The 12,121-nt window shown below is 34.9% G+C and overlaps 1 protein-coding gene across 13 annotated transcripts in view; it reads left to right on the top strand.

Moving 5' to 3' along the window:
- LOC127518294 (bromodomain adjacent to zinc finger domain protein 2B) overlaps nt 1-12,121 on the top strand; it is a 99,795-nt gene that overhangs the window by 74,235 nt on the left and 13,439 nt on the right. For 9 of the 13 annotated variants that reach the window (XM_051904748.1, XM_051904745.1, XM_051904746.1 and 6 more), the window contains 10 exons: nt 526-591; nt 2,562-2,606; nt 2,864-2,896; nt 7,395-7,460; nt 7,685-7,825; nt 7,999-8,253; nt 9,892-10,115; nt 10,545-10,619; nt 10,854-11,085; nt 11,543-11,605. In XM_051904748.1, coding sequence (XP_051760708.1) covers nt 526-591; nt 2,562-2,606; nt 2,864-2,896; nt 7,395-7,460; nt 7,685-7,825; nt 7,999-8,253; nt 9,892-10,115; nt 10,545-10,619; nt 10,854-11,085; nt 11,543-11,605 — 1,200 coding nt within the window. The remainder of the gene's footprint in view (nt 1-525; nt 592-2,561; nt 2,607-2,863; nt 2,897-7,394; nt 7,461-7,684; nt 7,826-7,998; nt 8,254-9,891; nt 10,116-10,544; nt 10,620-10,853; nt 11,086-11,542; nt 11,606-12,121) is intronic. The other 4 variants (XM_051904756.1, XM_051904747.1, XM_051904754.1 and 1 more) reach the window with 2 other exon arrangements.

Raw genomic sequence — 12,121 nt, 5'->3', positions numbered from 1 at the left:
CCAGTCACAGACAGTGACACTAAAATTGAACAAATATTCCTCCTAAAGCATCCACATTAATCTTTCACATGTTAGGACAAGCAGTTGGCATGTCGACTATAACCATGTTTCGACACGGTCGGTTAATGAACCCTAACTGCCTTCAACAGAGTGACTACTGCAATAACTTTAATGTGAATTTAATTTATTCTTTCAGAGTTTAAGGTACTTTTAAAGCCCTGCTTGTGTTTTCCCATTTTAATTTACTGGGATAAAAGTGATTGTCATCTTGATTGAAGCACAAGCTTGTAATATTAATCAGTCGTTTCTTCCAAGAAGAGTTCACCTGTCCAATTTAGATAGCTTTGAGGCTGGTTTCTGACATTAAAAATTTCTCTCGATTATATACTATTATTTTAACTAGATTTTTTTTTTATTGTATTTTACTTGTGATACTAAACATTTTAAATCTTTGTCTCTATAATGAGATATTATATTATAGTAATATTATGTATTAAGTGATATAATTTCTGTTTATGTTCACAGGCTAAAAGAAGAAAGAAGGAAGAGGCTGCCAACGCCAAAATACTAGAAGCTGAAAAACGAATAAAGGTTTTTATTTTAGTAATTAATGCATTTTATTGATTTACTGAATTATTTACTGCGAGCATTTTATCTCAATATCTCATTTTATCTTAAGATGAAAATGCTCTTTGGTCTTAGTCACATTTTTGTCTTTCATAATTTAGTCTAGTTTTAGTCGACGAAAAGTCATCGCATTTTTGTCAAGTCTTAGTCATTACTTTCAGTCAAACTGCAGTTACCAACATTAATTTTGATAGCTATTTTTTATGTAGTCTTTAGACAAAAGTCATTATAATTTTTCTCTTCTATTCATTTAAGCTTATGAAAAATTTGAATCAAGGTAACAGGCTGTATTGACATTGCACTCTTAGCAGTAGCACTTGTGCAATTCTACATATCCCTTTTCAGTGGTTCTCAAACTTTTTAGAGCGTCCTACCCCCTGAGGGATTTAACATCCTTCTGCGTACCCCCTCTTTTCCTATAAAACTGCAGTTGCACCTTTTCCATTGAGGGACAATATTTGCCCTCTTGAATCAATTTTTCCAGTGCATTTTTTTTTTTTTTTTTACCAAATACCTTTATAAAATAAATAATGCTTTAAATAAAAAAAAATTCAATAAAAACGATGATAAAATCGAAGTGATACTTTTAAATATAGTGCGATTTGCTGGCGTGGAGTCAGTTTTGACTGCGAAAGATGAGGTAATTTGACTGTCGTGTATTTACGCCATTTTACCTGCTAGAAATACATGCTCAGTTTTGGTGTTATTTTAAGGTGGAGTAGAAATAAAAATAAACAGCAAAACTCAGCATTTTGTTCGCGTATGTCAGTTTGAGAGCCACTGCTGGATATCAGCCTACACTTTTTAGTCAGCAAACGAGCAGCGCAATATAGACCGACTGATTGACACTTTAATTTAAAATCTCAAATGAAGATCGCTGAACTCCAGCTTACTTGCCTGTGTTTTCAGGTCATCCGCGCTTCTTCCTCAGTGAAGACTAGAGAGAGCTCGTGTGCGTGGTTGCCAGATTGCAAAGATTAAGTAAAACGTGGTGTTTTAACAGAAAAGCTCTGATTGGGGGTTTAAATTCTGGAAATCTGGCAACCGTAAGCATGAACGCTGGTAAAACAGTCTGTAATGTTTTGTTTCCTTTATTTGACAAAAACAAAGAGTGATTTTGGTAAAGTTTTTAGTCTTTTAGCCACATTTCGTCAACGATATTGCATGTGTTGCTTTAGTCACAGTTTTCGTTTAATGACATTGGTGTCGTCTCTCATCGTCTCATCTTAGTCCTGGAAAAAAAGGTCGTCAACGAACATTTTTCGTCATAGTTTTCGTTAACGAAATTAACACTGGTTTTAACCCATGTTTAGGTCAGATATGGACAAACCCAGCCATTATTTTAAATTTACTGTTTAATTTAAACCCGTTAATGTCATTCCATATTTTCTCCCATAGTTTCCAAGACTGATTCCTAATTGGATTGGTTAACTTACTAAAAAATACAGTCAGAACAGTGCAGGATCAGATATTAAGTTACTTGAGACTGAAATACACCATGTTGGTGGTTTGATTTTATAGATAACAGTGATAATTGTTACGTTTCATATTTCAGTTTTCAAATGATTCAGTTGAAATATTTGATGAGTTTTTTATATGGTTAGAAACATTATGGGGGGCAAAAAATGTGCCTTAATAAAAACAAAAATCTGAAACTGGACTAGTGCATATTTTTATAACCATTTGGGTGTATTTCTGTGAGCAGATTGAGTGAGACCCGAGACGGCGACGATACTCCATTTCTCATTTTACATTAACACTCAGGTGCCCCCCGACGATACGCCTGTCAATCAAAACCTAGCCATTTCAATATACTGCAGAAATAAATGGAGAAAATCCTATCGGTTTATGACATCCCTCCATCTGCATCTCTTTCTCTCTCCCATCTCACTAATGGAAATAAGGCAGTAATTTATTTTTATCTCTGTCTGAAGGAGAAGGAGCTCCGTAGACAGCAGGCCATCATCCTGAAGCACCAGGTATGAGCGGACCGTCTTCTACAAACACAGTGTTTCACTGAAGAATGCCTCAAGTCTCTGCTGCTTTTATTCTTTTATATGATTATTTTAAAGGAATCGTTGAGCCAAAAATGAAAATTCTCCTGTGTTATCTGTCAGAATGTTCTTTTTTGGCTCAACTATTCCTCTAAATGCATTATGGGTAATCACTCTAATGGGGAGTTGTATACATTGATTTATTTATTTTTGTTCTTGCCTTTGCCAACTCTCTCTGCCAGGAGTTGGAGAGACATAGACTAGATATGGTATGGGTATGTTTACTTTTGAACATCTAACTCATTGTGAAATGCTTGATTCGGGTGTTTTGCTCCATGTTGCACATGCAACTTACTGCTTGGACTTCGCTCACATTCCTCTTGCATGACGCCCTGCATCTGCTTTCATCTGCTTGCCAAAGAGAGAGAAATAGGCTCTTTTTCCAAAACCTAGTGAGCTGCTTATTTAGGCAGCAATTTAAGGGATCATAGACACAAAACAGAAGAGTTCAGATGCCAAAGCATCTAAGCGCCACCTCTGTCAAAAATGAGATAATGATATTGAGCGAATGCTCTCCGCACATAGTATACGTTCATTAAATACTTTCGCTTCAAATCCTCTAAATCCTAGAGTCAGCCCATTTAGAAACCACTAAACGCCACTTCCCGTTGTCAGCAAAAGCCTCTAAGTCCACAGAAGAGCCAATCAGATTTCAAGATGAATGTTGGCGTGTATGAGCTGCCGAGTTGCAAGTTTTTATCATGTTTTGTCCATTGTTACAGTGGCAATGACAGGATTTAAACACAACAGTTCCTTTTGCTGCTGTAAAACTGACAGAAACGGACATTTCACTATGTCTTGTTGTCCAAAGAGGTGGATTAGAGGTTTTTGCAAAAAAAGACCAATGTTAAATACCAATGAATTGACTAAAGTGACATTTTTGAAAATAAGGCATTTCAATAACTGACTAATAACCTTTTCATTGCCATTTGAAGTGAAATTACTGAACCTAAACATAGGAGAAAACATTAAAAGAAAACATGTCAGACAGACTTTTTGCATCTGAACTCTTATATGTTCTTAGACAGCACTGCATCGTTTTCAGAGAAGGAAATCCCATAAGAAGCTAGAAGAATGCATTGAAAAATGAGAAGAAATAAACAAAATGAGAGAAATTCCAGTAAATAAGTACATTTTAAATATAGTTTATTAGGGCTGGGAAAAAAATATTGATTTCTCGATTTGAATCGATTCTCATTTTTACGAACCGATATCGATTCTTAAATCCCAAGAAACGATTAGTCTAGTCTGTTTTCAGTTGATGAATGAACAGAACATGTAGCGTGCCTCCCATTCAATAAATCCCAATAATCTTTGTGCTTTGTTACTTTTGATATGAAGCAAAGTCTCAGATTTCAAATGACGTCCATCTTATTATGAGATTCAAAACATAAATACCGTTTTGGCGCTGTTTAATGTGACGTGACAGATTGTTTTAGCGTCTCAGTTAAAGAGAAGCAGCAGCACGAGCGCATGTGAACATCCTCTCCTGTTTAATACCAGTTACAGCGCGAAATAAACATGAATGAACATCAGAAGGTATGTTAAAATACACAGTACAACTTACCGAAATCCATATCATCTCGTGTAATAACTCAATCAGTGTTTCAACCTCGGAAAGACGTCAATAAAACAGCTTGTAAACAGTGTCACGTAACGTCACATTTACCTCAGAAAAGCATATTCAGTGACCATGAACTCATCAGTCAGCTAGAAAAGTGAACTCTAGAAAGCAGCATTGTGATAAATATAGCTATGCACCGTTACATATTCATTATAATGTTCTTCAATACTTAATGCATGTTTGAAATAAATCAGTTATGACAGTATTTAGTTTATATTTCAAAAAACTGAATTGGAGTAGAAATATGATTATGTAATTCTAAACTTTATTTATTATAAAAAAACATCATTGAGTATAATTTGTTTGTATATAAATAAGTTAATTTTAACCTTCATTATTATAGTAGTACCAACTGACTCCCATGTGTAGTTTACAGCGTTAGTTGAGAGATTTTTTTCCTCTAGAAAATTGCCATGTACTGTGACTGATATACTTCATCCAAAATAATCGATATCGAATCGGAATCGAATCGAATTGCAAGCATGTGAATAGAAATCGAATCGTGAAAATTGTGTCAGTACCCAGCCCTATAGTTTATACAGCAGTGTTATTTATATACTATTTTAATATTTTTTTTCATATTTTAACTTAGATTTTATTTTTATATTTTAATTTTATTCATTTTAACATTATTTTTAAATATTTAATATAATTTTAATATTATTATTAAATATTATTTTAATTTTAGTTTGTTTTAATAATTTCTGTTGTGCTTTCATCATTTCTTTTTAGCTTTATTTTTATTTCAGTTATTTTAGTCTTTGTAATTTTAGTACTTCAGATTAAACTATTTTAGTTAGCTCCCAATGCAACATTTCTCATTTCTAAGTTTTTTTTCTTATATTTATATTTTACTTTTGTTTTTTGTTTTTTTTTAAACTTTTTTAGTTTTGGTTAAAAATAACAACACTGTCATACATACTACCCCATATTAGTGTGTGTGCTAGATATTTTACGAGAAAATTAGGCCCCATTTACACTAGTGCGTTTTCATTTTAAAATGACATTTTAAAATGAAAATGATCCTCGTCTACACTGGCGTTTCCACAGTGTTTCAGAAACGATCTCCATCTACACTACACGACCGAAAACGCATGTCACATGACCGTTCTCTTGCGCATGTAGTTAGCTGCAGTATTAAAAAATGCAGAGTGTAACTGCACAAAATGGCTGCTAAAAATGTTTTCAAAAGTCTCCGTTTTAGAGGTTCAAAAACGCAGTTGTAGTGTAAACGACAGGTGTAACCGTAGCAAAACTTACACGAAAACGCACTAATGTAAACGGGGCCTTAGAGAGCCATTTGTTTACCAACATGCTAAACTCTATTGAAATCAGTTTTGAGTCCAGTCTCCTCCTCTACTTCACTTGTAGTTATATATTTCATTTCTGTTAGGATGCTCTCTTAAAAGGCAGCTCACTGTTTTGGAACGGAGTCATAATGTAAATATCTGTTAACAGACATCAGTCACAAGATTTCCACCTGTGCTGGTGGAAATTGGATCGCGTGCGGCGACCACGCTGCTTCATATCATCAACTCAATATCATAAACATTCATTCTGATTCTTGCGTGTTTTCATTTGTTTGTGATATTGAAGAACATCCTGCCCCTGAAGCGTCTGTGTTGTTTTAGATTTAAAACGGATAATAAAATAATTTCCTAAAGATCATGGGAAAAGTATAAAGTGTCACTTAGCAGCTGAAAACAGTTTTCCGCCTGGATCGTTGTTTAACTGCTTTAAAGTCTGTTGCGTCTTGTTTAAATCTTGATACACTGAGAAGGTTTAGAGACTTCTCTGGACTCGTTCAGTCTCTTCCTGTCTGTCCTGCACTAAAGACCTCAAGCTGAAGCTTAACATGTAACACCTGGAATAACTCAAGAGCTTTCTGCCAGATGTTTAGGAACTGACCAACTGACCCGCGCTGGTTAACAGATCTGTGATAGTCTTCAGGCCCGTTCACAACAAGAACGATAACTGTAACGATAACTGTAACTCTATCCGCGTCCACACCAGCTGCAGTTCTGTCGTCTGACGCTTTAAATGCTCGAGCTCGTTAAAGCACGATGGATTCTGATTGGCTGTCAGTGTTTTTATCTTAAATTGATTCTGAGATATAGTTTCTCTGTGCAGTTGTCGTTGTAGCTGGTGTGGACTCTGCTGTTCTATTTAGGATGATTTGTAGATCTATATGGTTGTAGTTCTGGTTCTTGTGTGAACGGGTCTTCAGACAGACTCGTCTGTGCTGCAGTGTTCATCGTTCAGTCGTCTGCCATCATTTGGTTTTGTTCTTTCTTTTATTCTGATTGTCTTATTTTATTTCTTTATTCATATTCATCACTCTGTATTTTATTATTTTGTTCACTTTCTCTTTTGTTTTATTTTTTTCTTTTATTTGATGTTCTGTTTATTTTTTTCACTTTTTTTTTTGTTTGTTTTTTGTTGTCTTTTTATCTTTTGTTCTTTGTTTGTTTCTTTCTTTTTTTCTTCCATTTTCGTTTGTTCATTTTTCTTTCTTTCGTTTGTTCTTTTGTTTCTTTCATTTTTTTCATTAGTTCTTTCATTCGTTTGTTCTTTCTTTCTTTTGTTCTTTTTTGTTCTTTCTTTCTTTCTGTTCTTTCTTTTTGTTTTCATTTGTTTGTTCTTCCTTTCTTTCTTTCTTTCATTTGTTCTTTCTTTCTTTTGTTCTTTCATTCTTTAATTCGTTTGGTCTTTTGTTTTTCCTATTCGTTCGGTCTTTTCTACTTCATTATTTAATTTTGTTTGTTCATTAATTTGTTTTATATTTGTTTTATTTTGTGTGATTTCATTCTTTTGTTTTCTTGCTAATTCATCCCTTGTTCTTTCATTCTTTTTTTTATTTTTTCTACCTTTTTATTTCTTGTTTGTTTTGTTTGTTCACTTAGATTTCCTTTCATAATTTTATTCGTTCCTCCTTTCATTCCATCTTGTTTTAATAATTTTTATAATTCATTATTTTGGCTATTTTGTTTCTTTTGTTTATTTGTTCTCTTCGTTTGTTTGTTCTTTGGCTCTTTCCTGTGTAGTTTTGTTTCTTCTCTCGTTCTCTAATGTCTCAGTGTTTGCTGTAGGAGCGAGAGAGACGTCGTCAGCATGTGATGTTGATGAAGGCGATGGAGGCCCGGAAGAAAGCTGAGGTGTGTGTTATGCAGCTCCTTTTATCAATTCATCATACTCTTTTACCCCTCCTTTCCATTCTCCTTCCTTTTGTCTCCCATTACATTTCCTCTTATGCTCCATCTCATCCTCTCTCTTTCTCTTCTGATCCTCCTTCCACTCAATCACATACACTGTGAATGTGTAGATCAGTCTCCATGATGGCACGCAAAGGTTTGTTATCTCTTCAAAATTGTTTCTGCAGGAGAAGGAACGTCTGAAACGAGAGAAACGAGATGAGAAACGATTGAACAAGGAGCGCAAGCTGGAGCTCAGGCGGCTTGAGCTGGAAATGGCCAAAGAGCTGAACAAACCCAATGAAGACATGTGTCTGTCAGACCTGAAGGTGAATCACACAGAAAATCCTTTTTATGCACAAGCAAATTTAAAGATTAAGAGCATAATTTGCGCATTATTAGTGTATTAGCACCACATACACATACTAGGCATACAATCATAAAAACTAGGGAAAAGAGATGAGTCTTGAGATGATTTTAAAATAATTTCATCCATGTGCAGCCTCTGCCAGCGCTGTCACGGATAGCGGGTCTGGTGTTGCCGGGCGGATGTTTCTCAGACTGTCTAATGGTGATGCAGTTCCTGCGCTGTTTTGGAAAGGTCCTGGGGTTTGACCTCAGTGCTGACATGCCGTCACTCGGCGCGCTGCAGGCAGGGCTGTTGAATGTGGGTGACAGCATGGGCTTTATCCAAGACCTGCTGGTGCGGATGCTGTCTGCTGCGGTGTGTGACCCGGGACTGCCTCCAGGACACAGGGTGAGAGGAGAGCGGTTATACGCTTAGATGTGTCTGGATTTCAGCTCTGAACACTCCTGGTATTGAATGAGTTCACATGTTTGCCGCACAAGTGTTGTGTAATTTCAAACATTTAAGCAGAAGCCTTTAGATCAAAAGGTTTTTGAGATCATGAGAAACACAAATTTACTTTTATTTACCTTTACAAAAAGCAAAGCAGTAATCAATGGAAAACGGCCTGAAATTGTTAATGAAATATTTTTTTTATTTATATATATATATATAATTTTTTTTATTTATTTATTTATTTTATTTTTACTTTTAGAAAAAGAAAATCAGTAATTGATGTGAAATTACCTGACATTTTAAATTATTTTTTATTTATTTTAATATAATTACTTTTATTTACTTTTGCAATAAGCAAAGCAGTAATCAGTGGCCTGAAATTGTTCATAAATTGGTTATTTTTCTATTTATTTATTTATTTAAATATTTTGATTTATTTAATTTTATTTACTTTTATTTAATGGTAATTGATAATAATATATATTTCCACATTAAAGACATATGGAAAACCATTTACTGTACCTTACACTTGGGATAAATAACAAATAACCTAATATATTTAGATTATATCTATCTTTATATTAACAATATTATTGATTGATTTATTTATTTTCACTTTTTATTACAATTCTTTTTTTTTTTTTTTACATTGCTTTAAAAAAATGAAAATTGCAATTAAACAGTAAAAAGCATATTTTGCATTGTTTCTGTCATTACTAAATGTTCAGCTGTTGTTATTATTATTATTATTATTATTATTATTATTATTAGTCACCTTTTTTGATTATTAAGTAGCACGATTTAATCACACATTTTGTCATTTTATTTATTTACTTTAAAGTAGTGGCCAAAAATGATGTCCAGCCTAGGAAAATTCACATCTTCACCCTATTAAATTATTTTTGAAAGCAGATTGCATAGTTGTGCTTGGAGTCGTTTGTTTAATTTGTGATAATAACAAGCACAAATTGTGCCGACATCATTTTTGGCCAGGCTGTCATACAAAGAAATTATGAACACATGCAAAAACAAGAGAGAACCAACCAAATATTAATAACTGATTATCTTGTAGTCAATGTATGCTTTTTCCTGTAAGCTTTTTGTTTTTCTATGCATTTTTTCCTCTTCATATTTAAAAAATATTAAATTTTCTTCATATTTTGATGGTTTAATTGAACTTGTAGGGTCATTAAAAACACACATCCCCTCCAGACATCACTTTCAGCCACTACTGTATGTCGACTTATTTTCTCATTCAGATGTCCTAAAATCAGCACAGTATAAATGTAAAAGTCTGTAGAATTCTGTCTGGTTCTTCTGTATTCATCACTCACGATCAGTTCCTGCTGCTCTTCTTTAAGCGTGGTTTTCTTTGTGGCTTCAAGCTCAATATTTCCAATAAAGAGCAAGAATTCAGTTCAGCCCCTCAGCAGATTTTCTGTGCTAATCTCACATGCGTTCACAGCCTTAATAAAAAGCCTTTTGCTCCCCCTAAGAAACTCCTAAATTAACTGACTTAACCGTGCCTTTCAATTACCTTGATAATTCAGTCTTTCACATTGTTCTTTTGTTTGGGTATTTTGAACATTTCAGGCTAAGACGGCTCTGGGAGATCATGTGACTAACATTGGCTTGAACCGGGACAATGTTTCCGAGGTGCTACAGATCTATATGGAAGCTCACTGTGGACAGACCGAGTTGGCGCCGCTGGCCGAGAGCTTGAAGACCAAAGCTTTCCAGGCCCACACACCCTCTCAGAAAGCATCTATACTGGCCTTCCTGGTCAATGAGCTGTCCTGCAGCAAGACTGTGGTCAGGTGCGCCCATCTCACGTCATTAGATCAGCATGCTTATGGTGGAACCGGAGTGTAAAACTGATATTGACAAAAAAAATTGATGTAAAAACAATTTTCACTCAAAAATTGCTAGTAAATTTCGCAAATAATTACAAAGAAATGGCAAGTAACACTTGGAATTCAACATGAAATTTTGAAGTCGAAAGACTGAAAGACCTATGATTTGAAAACACTTGCCTGAAAATGCCTCTTTGTAGTCCTGCCATTATTTCTGTGACTTAGCTACATCACCATGTTACACATTTGCATAATGCCCGCCTACTGGCTGCTATTTACTGTGATATAAAATAACAATTTATGTAAGATTTTGGTCACACAGCCCAACTCTGAAGGTGCTTATAATTTGGTGTGTTTAATGCATACAATTTTAACTTTGTTGTCTTTGCACAGTGAGATTGATAAAAACATTGACAACATGACCAACCTGCGACGAGACAAATGGTTGATTGAGGGGAACCTGCGGAAGTAAGACACCTGTTTACACCCATCACATAAACACACCCATTTCCTTCCTCTGATAATGTAAAACACAAATTAGCTTTCACATAGTGGTCGCTAGTCTTCCTGTGGTCCATAATATACAGTTCCCAATTTTTAATATATTAATACCTACTCACCTGAAATTTCAGTGATATTCTTTTGCTGCCTTCAGGAAATGCAAATCTAGATATAATGTGATTATGATGTTTTGTTGTTCAGACTGAGGAGCATCTACGCTAAGAGGACGGGAAAGCGGGAAAGCAGTGTTGGAGGAGAGGAGGGTCACGCCGTCGGTACGCCTGTGAACAGCCGTAAACGCAAGCGCAAAGGAGGGGAGAGTGATGATGATGATGAGGAAGATGATGACAGCGATGAACAGGGAGAGGAGGATGAAGACGAAGATGATTTTGGTGGGAAGAAAGGGAAGAAAGCCGAGGCGTGTGAAGATGAGGTAGACTCAGAACGTGTCATTATTGTGTAAAAGTCATGTTTAATGATCATTTATTTACCTGTAGATCAGATGCATGATTATTATTATTATATATATTATTATTATATGCATAAATCTATTTGAAGTCAGATCTTCAGAATGAGTAATTTTTCAGTTTAGTTTAAGTAAATACCCTTTTTTTCACAGTAGTTTTGAGTTCTAAAAGTTGTACTATATTTCCATACTAAAAAACCTCAAAGGATCTCAAAGGACCCCCATTTTTCCTACACAATTTTTGAAGGCCCCCATATAGCCTAAGATATTTCCTCCAGTATTTCTGCTGTAATTAAAACAAAGCTTCTTGTTTTCGTTCTTTACTCTTAACAGAAACCACTGTTTTAGTACTATGCTTGAGCAGCATGTCAGCTCTCAGTGTTGTTTAATTTGTTACGGTATATTAAGAACTTTTTTTTTGCAGGATGAAGGTGATCAATCCACAAGCATTGAGGAGCTGGAGAGACAGATTGAGAAGCTCAGCAAGGTAAATGAGCATCAGCAAGAGGATCATAAGGCCACGATATATTGCAAAGTTAATTCTGTGCTTAGGGGTAAAAAGTTTGAAAATGGTTTAGACCATTCGATTGATTATTTTTACGATGCCTTTGACATTTTTTGGATCCTTTAGAGTTGGAAAGGAATGGACTTTAAATGGAGGGACAGAAATCTTTCAGGTTTCATAAAAAATATTTAAATTTGTGTTAAAATTAATTGTGGAATAGATTTGAAACGACACGAGGGTGAGTACATGATTTTGGGTATATTGCGATATCTTAATACAACAATGTATTGTTACACCCCTATTATCTGGGCTTTTACCGTATATTATTACACCAACCTAACATGAGACACTGTTCCATCTGACACTAGAACAGCAGCAAATGGAACATGATACACGCATCAGTGTTCCAAGTGTCTCAAATAAAATCTGATAACACATATTACAAGTAACCATGTATCATCGTTCCATTTGTCTCAAATAGCACTTGATATAGCAACA

The sequence above is a fragment of the Ctenopharyngodon idella genome, chromosome 9 (genome assembly GCF_019924925.1).
Source record: "Ctenopharyngodon idella isolate HZGC_01 chromosome 9, HZGC01, whole genome shotgun sequence".
Lineage (NCBI taxonomy): Eukaryota > Metazoa > Chordata > Actinopteri > Cypriniformes > Xenocyprididae > Ctenopharyngodon > Ctenopharyngodon idella.
Note: the sequence above shows the minus strand (reverse complement) of the source record. Positions and strands in the feature narration are given on the sequence as shown.